Source organism: Varroa destructor, unplaced genomic scaffold, assembly GCF_002443255.2.
Source record: "Varroa destructor unplaced genomic scaffold, Vdes_3.0 BEIS01000001.1, whole genome shotgun sequence".
NCBI lineage: Eukaryota > Metazoa > Arthropoda > Arachnida > Mesostigmata > Varroidae > Varroa > Varroa destructor.
This window is the reverse complement of record NW_019211454.1, coordinates 10,293,218-10,315,420: the sequence shown is the minus strand read 5'-3', so window position 1 is coordinate 10,315,420 and position 22,203 is coordinate 10,293,218. Positions and strand designations below refer to the sequence as shown.

The following is a 22,203-nucleotide window of genomic DNA, read 5'->3' as shown; positions in this document are numbered from 1 at the left end:
TCATAGACGTTCTTAGTTACTCGAAATCAGCAGGTTACCGTATTCTACGGTGCATACAGCTGCCAAAGGGGCAGATGCAATTTCCGGAGCAGCAGGCGGTCCTTGATTAGATGAAAACATATTCAATGTGAATACAAAAATTGATAGCCGAGACAACCGAAAATTCACTTTCAATTAAAAAGTGTCCGGTCATCGTCACTGAAATGAGATTATTTACGTTTGAGCCCACCATGGACCCCCACATACCCGCCCCACCCATAAAAACATACCCGTAACAAAAAAGGCGTAATTGGGAGTTTCAAAAATTGTAATGAAACCGCAGATGGTTGCTATGCCGACTAGTAGGCCATCGCTTTTTCGGAAAGAAGATGACGCTTTCCGTCATGCGCGAAAATAGTACACGGTTTGCCGGGTGAAAGTGAATAGACCTACAGTATAGCATTATGACTACAGCGCTCTATCGTAGATCTATCTACGTATCTAACGTAGATTCTAATCCGTTAGATTATTTGTATTGTGACTATGATTGATTGAGGGCCTAACAAATTAATAGTCATAGTAAGTATGTGAGTATACTGTTGCGGCCTTGGTCCAAAGTAAAAGCCGGGATCGAAATGAATTATAGTTCATCCTTCACTATAGTATTATAGCTCATCTCTCGAAGTTGTCTCCGTCAATACGTAGAAAAAAAATACACGTAAATACCTAACATCATCTCGATGCAGTTCATAAGCTAGCGATATTGATTTCCACCCGCTTTTTTCCGAATACTAGCTGTCTGATACTTAGCGTTCATCGAAATAGGCTATATAATATACTGTATAAATAACCAAAATTGTTTACTGTACATATTCTAGAAGGACGATGGCTCCATTATTAATTAGTCTAACAGACTGACGACGCTGACTGACCTCTTGTGCTTTTCGCTGGCTGGTGCGTTGCCTCCTCTGCATTTGTGGCGTGGACGGTTGTGATTGTTGCTGACAGAAGAGTTCTTCCATTCCTTCAAAGTCTAATAGGGATTCATTGGTACCATTATGTGATGCCGCCACACGGGCCCATAAGTTGTCGCCACCGCTTCCGCCAGCGAGCACGCGCCCCGCCGGAATTTTGCACCAGTTGAGCGTTTTCATTTTGCTTCGAGGTTTCGGCGTCCATTGCTGGGGTAAAAGTTGCGCCGGAGCAACTGCTGCAGCGTTTGGCATCCGGACACCTCCAGCACCGAGGACGGTGGCAGTTCCGGGACGGGCAATAGGACTGTTCGCCAACGGCGGTGGCGGTGGAGGCGGCGGTGCTGGTCCGCTATTCAGACCCACCTGAAACCACTAAAATGGGTTGCTGATCCTTCTCTGGCTTCGGTAACTACTCCTCAAGCTTTGGCCCATCCGACACATTAAACATCCTTAGGAAACGCATATAATTAGTGGGTGCCGCACAATTTGCGCAAATACAGAAAGTTATAGTAAGTCGATAAGACCTTCAAGCATAGTAGCCGATTCATTTTCTTCATTTAACTGTTTGTTCTTTGTTCATAAACCCCTCGCATGTTTTGCTTACATATTTCAACTCAGCATCTACGAGACATTCGTGTATTGCTTTACCGCTTGATATGTTGGCTCTATAGTTCTGTGACTGTGAAATGAAGACATACAAAAGTTGGGCCACAATATTCGCGTGTAGTACGGTCAAATACGCGCTCTTTGTGTTGAGGAGGCCATACTAGCTGTCTGATACTTAGCGTTCATCGAAATAGGCTATATAATATACTGTATAAATAACCAAAAATGTTGCGTGTGATGAGGTGCTACGTACCGCAAGTGGCGGCGGTGGGGGTGGCGGTGGGACTGCCGTTGCTACTGGTGAAGCAGGAGACACCATTGTATGTTTAGGCGGCAGCGGCGATGTTGATGACGGTAACGGGGCGGGTGATTGCGGCGGCTGTGGGGACAAACCTCTAGGGGATGCTCCCAATGCTAACGAAGAACGGTCCCCCCCGCTTCCAGCGGATCCGCCGCACCGACATCGCAATAGAAGTCGTTCGGCGTCCTGTGGCTTCTCGATAGAAGTGACTCTCTCGACCAACTTGGACGCCGTACTCCAGATCACGTCCGCAATTGGCTGCATGGAACAGACAGATGATATTAATCACTAATAATAATAATAATGATAATAATAAGACATAATGATGATAGCAATTACGGAGTTATTACGAAACAGGTGTAAGGCTATATGTAAATCTGTATACGTTTTTTTGGCCAAGTCCAAATACTTTCGCACTAGCTGGATTTTGAGGTGTTTAAATTATTAATGAATTAACTAAATTTGCAACGTATGTGTGGCAATTATTTTTTTTTCAGATTAGACCTCCGTTTGAGGATCTCTCGCTTTGTATTATATTCAAAACTAATCCCATGTATTTACCTAAAAGACAATCATGTGCTGCCCTGCATTTCTGCTATTTTTTTGGTGTTTAAAAACCGGCGTTCTTAGTTTTCAGTCGATGTTTGTGTATGTCTATGTACAACAATACGAGATACGACACAGCATTGGCTTGGGCAGGAACTCCACTTTGTTTAGGATCGGAAGGCACTTCCGCTAATACATTAGTCAGCTTCGGCAGATGCATCTATATTTTGAAGAAATTCAAGCAAATTTATATGCATTGTCTTCAAAGCTCTATCAAGCAAAAGGGCGTGCGATTCACGTGTTCATAACCACGTTACATGTACAAAGTGGGTAAATAGTTCTTAAAACGACTCCAGGTAACTGTGATAATACCCTGCAAATTTTAAAACACTGATTAAAACACTGATCTGGACGAATAAGTTAACCAACGTATGTATACACGGCTAGAAATAAACATCAACCTATCTAAGCACCACACAGTAATACGGTTCAGCTCTTTCAATATTTGACGATTCTTCGGAGCGTAAGTGTTCGGTTTGCCCTCTTCATAAGTACTCGTAGTTTCGTAAGTACTGCAGAAGTACGTATTTAACGTGTGACTGGAACTAGGTAGCGCGCATTAATCGTAAGTAAGCAGTAGCCTATAATCTATTATCGACGCGCCATACGTGACACACAACCTTACTGGCCAAAGACAGGTGCATCTTTAAGCTATAAGTCTCCGATTTCGTAATACATATTTGCATGTAATGCCTCATCCCTGAGATACTTGTTCAGGCATAACAGATATGATTATCGCCAGAAGCTCGAAATCTAAATGGTCAAATTGACTTTTAGGTATACCCAATAGAGAGCACGATCCGAAGTGGTCGGATCGACAAAAGAAGTATCAGCGCCTACTATGAATTAGATAATGAATTCGCGCGTCGAATAGATTTAGTGTGTCTGTATCCGACGAATAAAATAAAAGATTTATTGCTTCCTTGTAAATATCCTTAGTTTCAATATTCTAACATTCGCTAGCAGAATTAAGGTAATCAAAGTAAGGGAGGCGGGCCCCTCTTCCCCCCCGTGGCACACAAGTTAGCCTTGACAAAGCTCTAATGGAACAGTTATTCTACTAAGACTACTACTTTCTTACAGAAAGACAACCCAACGACTGAAAGGCAAAGTCATCTGCTCTTCAAGAACGAGATATATTCTAAAGCCTTCCGACGTAGTCCCCGGACAAAGAAAATATACAGGGTAAAACCATTTACCCGCCTTTAATTGGAATAATATTAATTGCGCGGTAGTTGATTTAAAAAATACCTCAATATTACACAATTGTGTTTACCTGATTTCAAATACAAAAATGACGTAAATAAAAATAACAACTATTCATCTTTTGGTTCGCAGCTACAAGATAAGTAATGCCAGTTATTTTTGTAAGAGATCAACGGTGATTGAATTACGTTGATTAAAATCAGTTAATAAACCTAAGCATATAACTAAATATTTGAATCGAGAGCCCAAATATAGGTTCCTAAAAAAAAAAATAAACATGTGCCGGCCTAAATTTAAGCGAAAAATAAGTCTAACTTCGCATCTTCAAATAAATAGTATAAAAATGGAATGTACACTCAAGTATGGAAGAGTTCTTTCTTTTTTTGCTTACCAGTGTATAATCGACGCGAAGAAGATTTTGAAGAATAGCGAGAAATGGTGCTTGCTGTGGAGTTAATGACACCTGTCGAAGTATCGCGTAAAACACCTGTAATTTTGATCGCAATAAATAAACAAATAAAATGAATCTAATAAGGAATTACGATCTTGTGTTCTGTAATAGTATATAACCATACCAATGTCGTAGTATGTAACTATACGAATTACAAGATGACACACTCACTAAATCAGGTACACTCCTGCTGTCAGCCGCTTATTCCTACTTTATTTGTACGAAATCAGAGTAATTCGTAGACTGCTAGTTACTGATTAAGGTCGTCCTGTATGTCCGACTCTTGCCTTCTCAACAGAAGTTGTCCACAGCCTGACTGCATTTCTAAGATGTCTAGAACTCATTACAAGATAACAAAATGCACAATTCTACCCTATTCTTTTTATTGTCCAAAAATTATTACCTCCAGGTGTGAATTGAGGTCTACGCCATCCGGTCCGTTGATTTGTCCCTCGTCAGTATACCTTTGAGCTTCGAATGCCTCAAGCTGCACCGTCATATCGTTTGTAAAGTGACCGGCTTCTCGTCGTAGTCTTCGAAAAAAAAAAAAAAAAAAAAACCGATTAAGGAATAATAATAATAAAAAGAAGAAGGAGGATCGAACAAATTAATTGCTCTCACAATATTCAAATGTTGTTTCATTATTCAATCAGCGGCAAATGCCCATCACTACTTGAGAAACATTGTAAAAAAAAGTCAAAAGCACATCATATCTTGGATTTGCCAATAGTGTGATAAAAGGCATCCGTCCAGTCCTTCACACCGACCAGACTGTTTAATGATGTGGGCCTGCTTCTAGGTTTGTGTTAGTTGATTGCAGAATCTGTTATTCATGAGAGGAGAACGAAACGAATTGATTCGAGCTAATGTTGTCGGGAGAAATTTTGAAATACAACTACGACTTCAACAGGAGCATCAATGATGTTTCGAACCAGAACGGTGATTACCGAGTCATTCCAAAAGTTAGACCTGTACGGACACATATGGGATATTTGTGCAATAGAATGTGATCAAAAGAAGTTCAAAAATCAAATATCGCAGAGTTCTATAGTCGTTGCAAGGTCACACACCACTGATCATGCTTACTCTAACACATCTAAGGCTCTCTACTCATTAAACATATATTGAATGTTATCTCATCCAAAAGATACATTTGTACGTTAGTCGAGCGCAGCTAAACCATATAACGCCCAGCACTAGGAAATTTTAAAGGACGCACGAGGGCCATCGAAATATTTACCGTTAGCGAATCTGCACAACTTTTCGATGTTTGTTTTTCTAGTATTACATCTATGTTCAGACCATTGTTTGTCATATACGACTCACTAACAATAGATACGGTTAACGATCGACGTTAGCGTTCGAGTGCAAAGGTGCCCAAAGGGCTATCTGTAGTCAGTAGCTATACCTCAATTTTTCATGAAACCTTACCCCAGTTTTACCGGCTCATCTATAAGCCTAAACACACACAGGGACACTCACACACCACAGTTGTTTTGAACAGGTGGGACTGTAGTGAATTAATGAGTTTTGTATGAATCGATAAAATATAAATAAAAAAAGTTTTTGGTAGGACCAATACGCATATAGGCTTAGGCAAAAAATTCTGTTTTTGTGTTTTTCAAAAAAAAAAACAGATGAATTTGGTTTAGTCAGTCGACTTAAGCCCTGCAAAGTGGATACGTTTGTATGACTTCTTAAAGTCCTCATATATGGCTTTCTGTTGAGCACGATTCTATGGAAGGAACGGAACGTTCTCGACCAATTAAATGTCAGGCTTAAGAAAAACGTCTCAGTACTTGATTAGTTCTAAGACGTCGTAGAGTCGTAGGCCAAGCAGCTGGTTGCGGATAGCCACCCTTTCCGTGAGAGAAGGTGCACTGACGAGAAGACAGTTAACAAGTGCCAGCAGCGTTGCTGAGTATTCCGAACGGAATCCATCGCTCGTCTGAAAGTGGGGAAGACGAAGTCGAGATCAGAAACTGCCTCAATTGCTATCCTTACGCCCGAAAAAAATGTCGCTGGCTTATAGGACATCTACCAGATGTTGATTAAACAGGGGGTGTGTACTTTTACTCTTAAGGGACAAATGAAGTTTGCTCACCTGTATCGAACAATCTCGAAGCTCCTCAACAATAAAGGCGAGCCGGTAGCGGGCGCCCTGATTAGTCTGAAATTTATTCAACAAACACTCACTTTATAAACCCGTTTATCAGGTTAAACCGGATAACACAATCCACCGTGTCTTTTCTCCCTAGTACACTGGTAAGTATCGTTATCCCTGTCTCCCTAAGACTACAGAACAGTATATCTATATCCTATTAGGTTGTTTAACTAAATAGACTGGCACGAAAGGTTTCCCACGTTCCCATTGTAAATCATCACTGAATGAATACCGGGCTAAATTGACAAGTCTTAAATTCTAAATTCTAGGATGTGCACATTCATATAAAAAGCAATGCATAGTAACGGTAGTAACAAGCTATGGACTGAGACTCAAAGAACGAATATTGTGTTTAGCAACAATGAGTCGACGCGTATACTTATTTAGTTCCTGCAAAGTTCCTCCGCTATACGTGTATGATTCTCGCTGACCTCGGTAGAGACTGAGCAGTTCCCTATTTTCATTATATATAAATACAGAATTATCATAAAAGCTAAAGAATAGAAAAAAATATATAGGACGAGCGCCATCCATAAATTTATTGTGACATACAAAACCGCACTGGTGTGCTGCATATGGTTTTCATATTGATCCATATTAATGTGGGAACCTTAAAGTGGTCGAGGGTCTCGAGTACTCGTCGGTAGCCTTTTTCTTTGTTGTAGACGCAAAGTGCGGACAGCAGCTGGATCACCTGTTTTCTCTTGGGCCGCTCACTGCTGCCGAGAGCTGAAATAAAAAAAGAACAGTATCACTATTATTGCTGATGCTAGATGGCGATCACAGATTCTTGCGTGCATGGGGTCTCAGATCGATCCATTCATTAATTTTTTGGCTTGAAAACATTGGATGTTTGGGATTGTCGTCAGAACCGAATACGTAAAAAATCAACAGTTTTTTTCCGAATTTCCAAATACAGCACTTCGTGAAGTAAATGATAAAGGACATCACAGGCCGTCCTTGTCGGAATTTTTCGAAATACAGTTACAAAGCGTAGTTTCAATTGCTGTTTAAGCTGCTACTTATTGCATGCGTAGGAAATTATCATCATGTACATACAGAGAACTATAAATGATAAATATACGTGTTTATAATGTTCAGCTTAGTCGACAATCGCGAAGACAATCCAGAGGGAAAAAGCTATAGATGTAGCAAGAAGATTAAAAGCCTCTCTAATTGCTACTCTATTATTAAGGATCTTATAATATTGTGCCCCCTGCTAACGTCTATTAAACACTTCCGTAAAAAGATAGACTGGAACAGCACGGGCACGCGCGTGCATGAGTTAGGAACGCACGCTATCATTGCGAATATGTTTCGAGGGTGGTCATTACTAAAAGGGTGTCTTTCCCCAATATACTCGAAGATCAGCGTGGTACATAATTTAGGTTCTCTTGGTGCGTTATAAGCAAGTTATTCAGTCATTTCACTTAAACGTATAGATCTATCAACAAATATGCACGCTCTATAACGAGAAGCGGTTTGGCAGTGATCGTCATGCCGCCCATGACATCGACCTGGGGCGACGGAAACTAACTAGTCTACGTTTCAAAGCGAGACCGCTTGGTATTAATTCAGCTGAGTGTCTGTCATAATGCAAAATATCCTTCAATAGCGTTCTAGCGTTATATGCACGTAAAAAAAATGTTTGCTGTTAATAGAATTCTAGTATATCGTAAGCACGACGCAAAATGCTCCACAGGCACCCTATACAATTTCGTTTTACAGAAACGATTAGTACTGTAGTAATAATTTACATATGCATATTATTGTTTTTGTTGGTCTCGTTCTACAAACAAGGCCTGATGGCCTAGTAACTATATAAACGGCGGTAATAGTTCCAATGCAATTCGCAATCGAAGGAAACTTTGAGGTCGTTAGCGGTATTTCAGAGTCTTATCCAGCAGAAGCAGAAGCAACAGATGTTCGATACGTTTACTCACACACTTCTGGCTACTACGCATGTAAACAGTAAATTTTATCCGAAATGATGCGGCAATGGCGCACCTCCGCCAGACACCAAAAAACACCTGAACGAATTTCTGCGTTTCGAATATTTCGTAGTTTGTGCTTTGTCTTTAATTGTCTTCCTGCATTCTGCCACGGCCGTCGACTGTTTCATGCGTTCGGTGCAGTACGCCGCCCTCAATTCATAATACTGCGTTTCGTCATGCAACAGCGGCGGTTGAGCCTGCCAACCTTTTGGCCGCAAATCTACCGTTTACGTCCACGAAACGCCCTTCGAGATTTAGCATCAGTAGCACTGATGATGATAGTGGAAATACTGAGGGTAACAGAGGCGATCGCGGTAGGAATTGCCGCCTATGACGCCGTTCATTCGGCCTGTCCTTCTGCAGAATCCCGCATTGGGAACTGCACTGTCAGGCTGAAGCTGCCTTTAGTGACTGCTCTGCTATGCCACTGATCGCCCTATGTACATGGCACATAATCGTACAGTGTTATTTTCTACGCAGGAACTTGTTGCGTCCTAGCATGATAGCTATTATTTGTATACGTATGATACATGCACTACGTCTGAGAAACTAACATTTCGTAATTTGATTTATATAATTATATATATAACTTGGGAAAGCTGTGCGCTGGGTTACTATGTCATCTCCATGATAGCTTTGTGGATAACGTATTTGTCCCCTAATTTTAGAGGCACACAAATTCGAACTCGGGCATAGACAGAGACCTTGTTTCGTGCTGGGAGCCAATAGTCCAATGGGATGCCTAACAGTGATACGTGACGTAAAACTTAAAATATTGAGGTAACGCTGTTACTATGCAAAGTATGTTAACCGACTAATCAGTAGACAACAACATATTGTATCTACGTCATTATTAGGGCTCCAGCAGTGGTCGTCAGTCCTGTTTAACGTCTTCTACATATGTAGGCGGCTATCATAAAAGGGCAATAACGATAAGGCGGCCGGCGTACTAAACATAAACACTATATACATCTATAGACGCGATTCTAATGCATTATATATAGAAACAGTTTTTACCACAGAGAGACAAAACAATATCGTGCTCATCTTCAGCCTTTACATCGGACTGAGAAAGGCCCTTCAGTCGGTCAGTCCGTGCAGTGGCAAAAGCTTTCGTGGTCGGTGTGCTATGACCGTTGATGTTTGATGTGGTCAAAAAACGACGAGGAGTAGTGAGCAGATCGTGTAATAACTAATAATCAACCTAAATAGGTATTTTTTGCCAAGACGCTTCCTATACGAGAGCTCGTTAGCTTTAATATGGTAGAATGCTTGGTACAAGATACTGACTTGGTAGGCGGATGTCAAATTACTTTTTCCTGCGCAGTGTATAGCCATTAGAGGGTTACTGGACCAGATCATTAGAATGTTCGATGTAACGTCTCTGCGTATCAATGGCACAGCAGTGTTGCAATTTTCGTATCGTTCATCGCCTATCTCTATGAGCTTACTAACTGTGTAGTTAATGGCTTGATCCCGTCAAAGTTAGAAGTAAAATTGATTGCATATTTTGGCATATATGTCAACAAATCTAGCTGCCATGGCTGTGTAAAGGCTGTCCAGTCAAGTATAAAACTCTTAGTTAGATCACCAAGTATGTTTCCCAATTATGTTTGCAACTTCAAATATTCCTTAACGAGACAAAAGCAGACATCTGCGTTACTTCGTTTCATTTCAAGACATTTTATTTCTGTATCAAAATCTCTCCACCCCCAAACGATCCTACGCAGTGCTTGCGGTTGTTTTACAGTCCTTCTCGACACATAAGGCACTTACTTATTAAATTTACGTCTGGCGTAGCGTCTGTTTCAAGGCCAAGCAACGTCAAGATACTTCATTCGACACGCTCGGCCATATTAAAAATGTTCACGCGAACTTCGGGTATCGAACTCATATACAGGGAAAATACTCGTCTAATGGCGTAATCATTACAGGGTGGCTGTGATAATTTAATAGATCAATTTTATTCCAGCCTATTATAACTAGGTAGTATCCTATGTATTTATAAAGGACATCCAATGCAACCGTTTTAAACAATTCAAACAATTAAATACACGGCCAGACTGGCCATGGAGTTCGAGAAATGATCGATTAATCGAGTACGAGTTTGATTCCCTGAAGGGGATCGAGTGGCATCTTTTGTTCTCAGGTCTGTAATGAGCGATAGACAATCAGAGTCGATAGTGAAAGGTGTCAATGAAACACATTGATTGGTAACTATTCATAGAACTACCATTTTCTTCAGCAAAGTCTTCAAGCAGAGATACCAACAGCTGTAATCGTAATCCAGCCATTACGATTATTACTGGCAACGAATTGACTCAAATTTATGGGCTGTTCATGGGCCTTCAGCACAACGGATTCTCTAGGCTTCTTTGATGGGGGCAAAGTCTCTAATCTAATAGAGGATTGGTGAATAGGCTAAATTCTTTACATAGGTCGTGTAATTCCCTAAAATAACAATTGTAGTAGTATCAAACGGTAACGTTGACGTGTAAACAACCTTTCCCATAAACGCGCTGCAGGTTCCATATGGTATAATATCTAAGGCGTAAGCACTAGAATTAGGTAGAAGAAAGTCCGTAGGACTTCCGCAAGCTAATCATTAACTGTAGTAAGGTGTCTTGTTTTTACACAGGATTGTTTCATCAGTCAGGGGGCTACGTAACCGAATAATTTTATCGTGTGAGTTTTATTGTGATTTTCGGGGCTATATATTTTTTATAGTAGTCATAGGTTGAAAAATGCAGCGTTTTGGTGAAGCCGAAGTAAATATGATACAAATGACGCTTGCCGCTAGCGCACTCTGTGTCATACTCACTAATAGCGATGAAATGGATTTGCCCTAATGAAGGTATACTATCTATGATTTTTTCTTTCACATTTTCATAACATATTCAAAGAAAAGCCGCTGAAGGTGTGATTGGCTTAGCCTTTTGTAATCGGCACACCTAATCGTCTGTCGGCCTTATAGCTTCCCATTTCAAATTTTTTCCCCTTTTTGTATCTGGAAGGGGGGAGGGGGGTGGCGGGTGAGAAGTAAAAGGCCAGAGCGGCCAAGTACAACGTTCCTAACAGCCGTTGTAGAAGGTAACGTGGGAAAGTTTAGCTAAGCTTTCTGTAAATGATCAAAAAGATCACACCACCGATTTGCTGAAGCTCGTTTTTGCCCTTCTATGGCCTATTACAAGTATAATTAAAGCCCGTAAACCACTACCAAATGCATCTTCTGGTGTCAGTAGCCGAATTTACATATAGAAGTCTTGTTGTGCAAGTGTCATCTCTTCGTTCAGCTAGATCGAGTCTTTCTTCAATTTTCGTCTATCATGAATTTCGTCATCATCTATCTACTGCATCTATCGACTATATAAACTGTTGACATGCAAGTACCACAAATTCAATCTGTAGAGTTATTTTCTTCGCTTCTTTTTTCGGTCATGCAACGGCTGTCATCCATCCCCTTCGCCAGACGTTTTTTTTTTATCAAACAATCGTCATGTCAACAACATCGGCCGCTGGCGAATCGACGACGGACCAGTAACTTTCTCCTGATGGTCTTTAATGACACTTAATAATATCGCAGAGATGATATCTAGACACTAAAATAAGCCCCGTCCGACAGCCTTTGTAGCTTTTCAGTTCTAACCGTTTAGCGAAGTCTGTATTCGTTGTCTATAAACACAGTATTCCTTAGAGAGAACTCTCGCATTCTATTAGTTCCTCTTTGTAATTATAACTACGCCAGCCATCAAAGGTTGGTTCCGCACTGTGTAATCGATCCGTTTGTTCGTTACATGTATATGTACATGTATACACAGTATCGTCTTTTATTGATTTCTGCACAGGCGCTTGAGCTGCTTTTACGTTGCCGCTAGTACTCACCGTGCAACTGTTCTTTTGTCGTGAATATATTCCGGTGGATTTGTTCTGGCAGGAGACGGGCTCATTCTCACTGACCGGTTACAGTAGAGGTTTCTTTGCAGCGCTCTAATAATAACAGCTGGTCTGAGGCCGATTCGGTAGAATTGGCGACAACTGTTCTCTATACGAGTTTGTCACAAGACATAAGGTACTATGTATCATGGTGACACTCTAATGACTACCGAATTCTGGTCCGTAACGCACGTCAACACGTCCGGATCCTTAGCAAACAGGCTCCATTTAGTCGAAAATTATGAAAAGAAAAATTGCCATTTAAACCAGCCAATTTAGTGTATAAATGTGTCACCATTAATTCACACGACGTTAAGTAGTAATCATTATGTTTATATTCATATTTTGTTCCTGACGGCTGTCTTCTGAATATGGCCACTGTTATTGAACGTTAAGAAGAGCTAGCAGTAATGCTGCCGAGTATTGTTCTATACCGACATGAAACGCAATGTATGTACGCCCCGCTTTGAATTCAGGTACGTTAGTCGAATCATCGTATCCGAAAAACTTGAAACTGGCTTAACGATATCTTGCCATACCGGAACAACTGTCGAAACCGCAATTTAAGCTTCTTCCATCAGTTTCCCTATGAATAGGTATCCTTGACAATACCATAGAAATACACCTATGCGACGCCTAAGACACCTAGATCTTGACGAATTAAAATAGTTTAAATTTTTTTCTTAGACTTTAGTGGAAGCTTGTTTCCACTCTTCATTAGCAATTATTTAGTTTAATTTACTGGAGTAAACCAATCGATGCTTTTTGATTTGTGAATGTATGATATCACGTTTTTGGTATTCACGGTCCGATGCATGAGTTCATGACGATTGAGGTTCTACAAATATGCGCAAAACACGCACCCTACATAATGAGGTATAGTTCTATGTATATCCGGTATACGCAACATATATATATATATATATATATATATATATATATATAGATCTAACCCATCAGTTCGTCTAACATAGCTCTGGAATATCGATTTATAAAAATAAGGCTGCCTAATGGCCTTTGTCACAATATGTAACACTTCCCGCTTAGCCAGCAGAGCTTAGCTCTAGTGTCTTCTAATCAGAATGACCCATCTAGCTAGCTAGCTAGCTAGCTAGCTTCTGTTGCGCTGGCCGAAGCTAGTGCAAAAGCCCCAAGAAGATAAAGACGATTTCCACATGAAGTGGAGGCCTCCAATGAAGTGAATCACGCATAACAGTCGCCGCTCTATGTAACAAATTTGAGTAAGTGGTCTGATGCTCTGGCCGCTCTTCGTTTCCGCTGTTTGTTCGTCTGAGTCGCTCCCTGATTCTCGAATGGATTTCCCACTTCTGTTTGATCCAATACGTTATTTGCGCGTTCCCCGCTTCGCGTATATCTTAGCCCTCCGTTCTGAGGTAAAACCAATCGTAGAAGTGATACGAATTCTTCATAGACGCCTGGTTGGTTTGCTGCCTAAGTACTATAGCACGCGAGTTAAGCGCAAGTGTTATCAGTGTAGCGGTTACGCTCTGCTGATGTGTATTCGACGAAGGAAGTTAACAGCGGCAGGCTAAAGGCGCACGTCATGGAGTGGGCGACTGGAATATACGACGCGTATCGTAAGCTAACGAGTCGTATCAATCGGCAGAGATTTTTAAGAGTCAGCAAAAAAAGGCCACGAGTGGCAGGAGGTACGGCATTTGGAGGGAATACGACCGCCAAAAAAAACTTCCATTACCTTAAGAGGATGCTGAAAGAGGTGCCGCACTGTTCTCAAACAGAGCCTTCTGAATCGGCAGAATCTTATATAGCGCGGCTAAACTGAAGCGGTTTAGTACAGCTTTATGATTTTATATGTATATTATACTATAGGGGAAAGGAATCGAGTAACGATGCGCTGACAATACATAACACGACACACATAGTCGCTACGAAAGTGAGCGTTATTCAACAAAAACAAAGTGCAGTTTGCATGGCCTGCCGACCAAGCTGACGCTTTACAAATCACTGTGACTGCTGCGAATCTTCGGACCAACGTAATGTTTACAACGTAAATTATAATAACGAGCGTGTGTTACTACTATTTACCCTGTCGCTTCGCAGGGTACACAAACCATCGAAGTTGTATAGTATAAAGTACATTTAACCTATTCTACCGTTCTGTAAAATGATGGTCTGTGACAACACGTCCACTTGGTATGATCAGCGAACGCTCTTTCATAGTGGTTACTTCGCATGTATAGACTTGATCAGTGCACTATGAACACATCATACCGATTAGCATTACATCACGTACTTTTTACGAAATAAGATAAACGTGTAGTAGTAAAAAAAAAAAAACGTAGTAAAAACGTCGGACTCACTTTGTTTCTCCTAGAGATTCCTTTTCTTATTTTATTTTCCAGCAAACATATTCTCTAACTCGCACGTACTAGTATGATCTAATCTAGACGTGAAAAAACGCTCATTTAACTGATCGAACACATCAAAGAATCGAAATGAGTCACCACGCGGATTGTTGTCTTGTTCGGTTTCTGGGACCTCGATTCAACAAGAACATCCCACGTATATAACGCGGCATAATAACACGTCGTACAGCCACTACTGATGGTGGTGGTGGTGGAGCTAGCGATAGCGGAAAATTCTGCGTCGACCTTGCTACCATACGGGCGGACATCCCCCACAGATGATGGGATGAAAACAGTCCGGGGTAATCGCAACCCGGTGAGTCAAGGCAATATGGTCATGCTGTTCGAGACAAGCCAGATCAGTCTATTTTCCAGACTTGATCGAATTTATCGTTAGCTGCTTTTCCCAGTGTGGTCACTTCATCATAAAGTAGCTCGGTTCCAAATTATGAAAGCGCAAACAAATGCATTTTTTAATAACTGACTACCCTTGATCAACAGATCGTGACGCTCACATGCTGACAGGCTATTACTACAATCACAGATGGCCGTCTGATGGACGCATGTGTACGTTAATGAATCGTAAATTTTTATTTAATTGTAAAACGTCATTCGTTTACAGTACCGATACGGATTGTGGAGTTGAATCAAATATCGCGTTCGAATGATCTGAAGGGCCGATTTATTTGATCAGACTGCTAATGTAACCACGCTAGTTAGCCGTTGTGACGATCGGAACACGTCACGTAAAGGTCAACGAATTCATAAACGTCCAACCTTCAGTCACTGCCCGGCGATAGCCGACGTGAAGTTTGCTTGATGCTGCTCACTCCGAGACACAATCGTCAAAAAGCTTTCCGACGTTATGTTGGTTTCATACACTGCTTCTAAAGACTGGCAGCCGTCGGCGCTTCGATAGCACTGCTAATCCTGTTGCTACTCGACTCCGAGTCATCCGCAGCTTCCCCAAAGGCCTCAACGGTCAACAATGAACTAAGCAATGACCGTTTCTCGGTGACAACGATCATTACAAATAGGAACAGCAAAAGCAACAGCAACCGCAGCAGCGTAAAGTAATGATGACGACGACGACGACGACGGCCATTGTTACGCGTATGGTAGTTGGTGTCCCGCTGATCGACTATAGTTATACGTGCATGCATGTATATGCAATCGTGTCCGTATCTGCGGGGACCCCTCAGTCTTTCAGGAAGATCAATGAGATTTCAAGCTTTGTGGTGTTGGTGACGTGGCAAAGTACTTGTTTTACTCAAAAAGATATCACATCTATTGTAATTCGTAACGCTCAGATTTGTAGAGGTCAGTCAAGCAAATGCTTCCCGTGATATGCTACGAAAATGCAGACATCTATAAAACCGAGCCTCAAATTAGGACACGTACTCGTAGAATATGCTCGAGCGGAAAATCAACCAGAATGTCAATAGATTTCATAATAATTGAAGTTCTGGTCAAAACATTGCCAATGGGCGCTCAACAGATGGAATATTATATTATTAGTAAAGTCATTTCTTGAAACTGTTTATCTGGGTATTCGCGAAGGTCACTAGCTCAACAACATCGTTCGCTTTTTATTGTTTTTTTTTCCATTTCAGATCATGTTTCGATGCCTTTTTTGTTTTTTTTTTCTATGGGAACTGCCATCTTCTGTCTCCGATGTGCCGCAATGGACGGCACGATGGGGAGAATACATGCGATGCCTCTTTATGTGTCTATTCCCATTGTGATCATTATGAATCATAACCGCCTGTTTTTTGGTATCTTGTTATTTTGTATAGAATCACCGTTTACAGGAATTTAGCTTCTTCGATGTGTCTCCGTGATAGCTCAGTGCCTGCTAATCTCACGGACACGTTCGGATCGACTCAGTGTGTGATGGTTGGGAGTCAATCAGCAGTCTGATGGAACGCCTGACGGCGATGCTGAACCCAATAACATGAAACATAATAAGCTTCTTTGACGTGAGATCTGTAATGTTGTCGTATAGTGTAACAAAAATTGCTTTCTGTTGTAGCCAAACTAGAAAAATACATATGTCTTTCATATGTGCTTATCTTTAATGTTTGTGATGGTTTTATCGCATAAGGAACACTTAGCACACGCGCCTAATAGTAAAGCCTAGCGATTACATGAAAACGAACCAGTGGCCAGAGTTTGTGTGTAATCCGCATTGTTGATAATATATTGTAAATCGGCAAGCGACGGGTTGTCCATCACTTCACTTCGGTGCACAACTGGATACCACCTCCTTCACTTCTACCATCAACACGATAAGATACGGTGAGGCAACTGCTTACGAGGAAGCTTTTCACTGCTACGAGTATCCCTTCGTCGTCACTAGAGCATATCAAACAGTCTCCGTGTGCGTGAGTAAGGCCACTATAGCTTCCATTCGTGGACAACCGGAAAAGCTCTGTCGAGAGTTAACATCAATCACGTTGCTGATCTCATCGTGGCACGGCAGAAATCGACCCTCAAAAAGCGCCTCGACAGCAAAGGACGAAGCGAAAGTTGCCTAGCACTTGATTAATTTTTGCTTTTTTCTATTCGTTTTCTTCAACTTAAAAGTTGTGAGCTAACAATGCACCTCATACGACCACGTGAACTGTTGCGCCACCGTACCAACGTAATAGCGACTGTCGTTCACCATTTCCAAGCACTAAAGCGAAGAATGACTATCCTTGTTCATCGAAATCCAAATAATTTTTCCGAGCCTGTAAGCTCTCTCTAGCTCAAGCTAATGATTCTCAGGTGGTGATTACAACTATTATTATCGTTACCTCCTGAGAGACAAACACTAGAAGAAAAAGCTTCGCTGTCGCAGCGCATATCACTCCGCACGACGGTCTACTCTCTACCTGCGGTCGAGGTTTAACAAGCTTTGATTGGTTTCAGTCCATCCGTTTTCGTTCGTTCCGTATCCTCGCCATTTCTGTTTCTCTGTCTGTCTATACCGTTTTGTGCTCTTCTTTTTTTTCTAATTCTTTATCGTCGCTAGACACGAGTTGGTACACAACCATTGTCTACGCTATTGTTGTTACGTTATGTCCGCCTTTGGGGATCGATCGACGGGCCTTTGTCAGTCTTCAGTTTGGTATCTATCCAAGTTCTGTCGCGTTGCTGACTGCCGTTAATATTTTTGGCGAACTTCTGTTACCACCGATCCGATCCGCCTTGTTCACGTTTCCGAAGCGGCCGACGGATTTCGCCCGCAAGCAGCGAGCGTGTGTATCACCGCTCGTGTCGTTATCTAAGTGGCTGTCTGTATACGCATTTGCAGTGTGTCCGTATATGTGTTTGTAGTGGCAAGCGTGAATCCTAAAAGGTCCGTTTGTATGGGTTTGTGTTCTACTCGCAGAGCAACGAAGCTGCGAGTGAGTAAGCGAACGCCTTATGTGCCGTGCATGATTACTGCCCCCTGTACGTGGAGCAGGATAGGATGGCACGGAAGCAGAGGGGTGAGAAAACAGAAAGGGGATATTTGGTAAGAGACAGGATGTGAAGAAAGACTATGCTTCCCCTGTCTTAGTATCATGATTAATATTATAGAAATGTTCGTATGGGCTCACACATAGTAGTACTACGATGTGCTGTATTGTGCACATGCCATACGTTTGATTTGTACATTGGCTGTATCATAGTAAGCACGGCGCGCGCGGGTCGTTCTCATGGCGATAAAAATGATTATTATAGCGGCCTCTTCGCTCTACAACCGTCAACCCTGGGGCGGCCCACGTACTGCGGCCGTAGTCGGTTTCGCGTTGTTTGCACTTGTCCGGTGCTCGCCGGATCTACCACCATACGCAGCAACGGCAACTACAACACACGGACAGGGCGACGCCGTGCTTCACACAGAGGCGAAAAGATACACAAGCGAACTGCGAGCCGATTAAAGACGCCACGACGAATGAGGAGGATTTTGACACACAACCAAACAGACGTTCATATTTAATACACAGCAGAACTACACGAGATCTTTGCAGCGGCAGTAACAACAGATGCAACTATGACAGGCAGCCGCGGCGGCGGTGGCGGCGGCGGCGGCGGCAGGCCAAATGAAAATAACGCCCCGACGTTTGTCTCCTCTTCGGGATTCTGAGCTCTCCCCACAAACGTCGTTTCACATCCAGTATGAACAATGACCACCCCCGAGAATCAGCAATAAAACGGCATTTACGTAAATCCAGACAAAGTTACAGGTACCGGCTACCGGTGGACGTCGACTATAGGGACGCCGGCGACTATACTGCGGCGTATAGTTAGTTGCGCTCATACAAGTGTATACATTAAATGATAGACGCATATCGACCAGTCTCATTACTCTAGTCCGGACGAGGCCTGTATTGGCAGTAAATATTCCTCTTCCCATAAATCTCTATGTAGCTCAGTCAGTGGAAAAATCGTACGATCAACATAATGCCGCTAATTATCGTAACTTGCTCTACCCCAATTCAAGTAGCATCTGTGATAATCGTCCGCTGATCTTGACGATCCCTCAGCACTGACGGTACCACAATAATCCGTTTGTAAAATTACAGTGATCGTCATTTAATTGTAAGAAAGTACGCGCCGCATGTCTTTGCTCGTCTGTTGTCAACTGACGGCTCCCGCTGATCATTAGAGCGCTAGTGTCGTAAGACGATTATTTGTACATATTTACAATATCGTAAACAGAACGCGTGCACATCGGCAACGGCAGCACCTGTCGTAGTAGGTCAAAAGGTACGAACGAACGTGACTTGAAACAGATTTACAACAATTTTAAACAGAGATGAGATCCATTAAAAGAAGACGAACAGAGAACGACAAGTAGCAGAAGATCATCAACAACAACAACAACAATTTCCAGTAACAAATGATAGTGACGACGTCCCCGCCAAAGTCGATTGTCCATTAGATGTGTACAGAGCAAAAATTACCCATCACCAATGAACAATGACTGAATTGAACGATGTACGTACGCCATCGTCAATCCTAGTTGTTGAGACACTATCTAACCGAGACAGATCAGCAACATTCAAAATTTGCTCTGGAAAAATTCAGACACGCGAATTCGACTAGAACAAAGGTATTGGCTATCGTTATCGGAAGGCGCTGACCTTCGAACCGCTTTAGACAACGGATGAATACCAACCGTCGAGTAACAGGTTAGCAGAAATGGTCTGACACAGATCAACTTAATTGAAGATTGGGACGGACGGGTGTCTATACAATAATATATCGGTGTGGATAGTAATGTGCGATTATGTGATGTCAATAATTAGAGTACCTAGAGCGTTTGGAGCAGCTGTAACGCTGTGATCAGTTAAGGAAGATGAAGGGCCAGAGAGAGGGACACGATGACGTTGTGACGCAGTTCACCTAATACTATTGTTAGAGGTCTTCTCGATTGAGATTTAGCTGATCGTGATTCGGATTGTAGTAGGCGCTACTGGTTAGTTAATATTAATCCTAATTTGTTTCGAGTATATGCACTTATACGATTAAAATATTCTTGAATGTTAAAGACCTACAGATCTCCCGTCAGTGAAGTCGTCCCGGTTAATTGAAACAGTATCTAAACAGATCTCACTTAACTTACGGATCCTCTAATAGGTAACTATTTTCAATGTCACTTGTGACTTTTAGCCTCACGATTAATCCACAGGCGCTAGCTAGATGTAGAACAACAATAACAAATATCAAAGGAGCCGGCCCTAGCACCTTCGTCGACAAATCTGTAAATTTAGTTTCATTATGAAATGTTACATTTCATCATCGAAACGTAAAAGTAAATGTATAATTTTCTCGTAACTCCAATTATATGGGATGCGCAATGTGGTACATCGATCATAAATGTTTACATATCGACACTCCATAAGATGGACATTGTAGCTATGGGAGAAGCTGTGATGATTCGCTCGTAAAAGCACATTGTTTTGAAAAAGGGTGCCCAGTGATCCGTCTAGTTCTCCTACCGTATAATAAATCAAATTTAGAGCTAGGGCTAGGCTACATAAACGAGGAGCCCTTTAGATGTGTGCTAATGTTAATATAAGCGAGCTCTTGAAGGCTACTTTAACACATTTCATGGACGGTCTATTTCCACATACCCCATCCTGTTTTATGTACACAACACTTTTTACAGAACCCGAATAATGGCGCCAGAGGGCGGGTTCTGGATGGTAAAAAAAAACTGACTCGTTCAAGATTCGAGGTCGTGTCAGCGTCTATTCAAGATTCAACCTCCGAGTGAAGATCAAATTCAGATAGCCGTTATTTAAAATGTTCTTATATAGGCGTGTGTGTATAGATATATATATGTAGCAGCCCAGAAAACTCTGCCATGGACGGCCAACGTATTGGTCTCCTGACATAATTTCTTGAGCTCGCAAAAATGTGTGTTAATGTTTCCCGGACACACAATTAAATACTTGTATAATTAGCTTCTGGCAACGTACTTATCATGTCGCACAAACCTCTACGGCCTTTTAAATGTCTGAAATTTTAGCAAAAAATGCCTTGCCTCTAATCGACCTCGTCGTATTACTATTGTTATACAGGAAACTCCGGCTTCCAGACTGTATCACATATTTCCATTACTTGTAATAGAATTTTGTATTTTGGGGCAAAGACGTCCACTTTGCTTCCGTTGAGGAGTTTAGGGGACAACGCCGGAGCGCACCTTAACGTTCTCTCTGGAAACAGACGAAGATACCTACAACAAGGTATTCGTTAAAAGTTTTAGGTCAACTTTTATTGCTGTTAAATATTGCTTCTGACAGCTGCCGCCTGCACACATAACTAAGGTAGGGTTACCTATCTCAGCAAAAACATTACGCGTGTCCCAAATTAGCTGACAGGCAAATTGAAGCCTTCACATCTAAATAAGATCCGTAGAATCGACCGATGCGTGCTATATTCTAATACACATAGCGAACATACGGGAAATAAAACCCGACTTCGACACTTTCGGAAACAAGCAGAACCCCGTTGCGCAAAAATGGACGCAAGCGTTTATCTAAGCAAAATATCCTCCATTCAGGTAGCGACATTTTATCTATTCTTTGTCACAATGAAATGTCCCATGCAGAGTAAGACTCCAATCAACTTACCGACGCGACAATAGCTTGCATCTTGAGGCGGCACAATTAAAATCAGATTTGGCACAGGCTACGGCAGTAACAATGCGTCTCGGAGCGCCGACGATTCCCGCCTAGTGTGTACACTATAGGGGTGAAGCTGGACGTATCCGGAACCAACCCTATAATGGCTGCTATAGCTGACGGTTCTCACATACATCAACTGTTTGTAAGGGTAATTTTAGCTGCATTAGGTTGTGTCCTGCAGCGTCCATAGAAGGTGCAACAGGCTATGCTCTGATCAACTGTTGGAAGTGTTGCTATGCTGCAGTATATTAAAGTAGCAGCGCATTCATTCTCTTCTCCTTGTCTCGCTTTTCTGCTTCTGCTATATGTCCCCTCCCTTTCCACACCAGCCGTGCCCCCGCCAAAATATCGTCATAGCACTTACTGTGCAATGCTTGAGTGGCATTAGGAAACTTTCTTCTTCTTGATGTCGTTGAACATGAGCGCCGAAAGCTTC

General features: G+C 41.9%; 1 protein-coding gene across 5 annotated transcripts in view; it reads right to left on the bottom strand.

Moving 5' to 3' along the window:
• Positions 1-18,020, bottom strand: part of form3 (FH2 domain-containing protein formin 3) — a 31,772-nt gene extending 13,752 nt beyond the window's left edge. For 3 of the 5 annotated variants that reach the window (XM_086977280.1, XM_086977282.1, XM_086977281.1), the window contains exons 1-8: positions 16,761-18,020; positions 6,898-7,016; positions 6,228-6,293; positions 5,923-6,071; positions 4,527-4,656; positions 4,064-4,159; positions 1,813-2,118; positions 912-1,325 (exon numbers count right to left, since the gene is read on the bottom strand). In XM_086977280.1, coding sequence (XP_086833406.1) covers positions 912-1,325; positions 1,813-2,118; positions 4,064-4,159; positions 4,527-4,656; positions 5,923-6,071; positions 6,228-6,293; positions 6,898-7,016; positions 16,761-16,833 — 1,353 coding nt within the window. In that variant the 5' untranslated portion in view covers positions 16,834-18,020. The remainder of the gene's footprint in view (positions 1-911; positions 1,326-1,812; positions 2,119-4,063; positions 4,160-4,526; positions 4,657-5,922; positions 6,072-6,227; positions 6,294-6,897; positions 7,017-16,760) is intronic. The other 2 variants (XM_086977283.1, XM_022790667.2) reach the window with 2 other exon arrangements.
• Between the last annotated feature and the right edge of the window lie 4,183 nt (positions 18,021-22,203).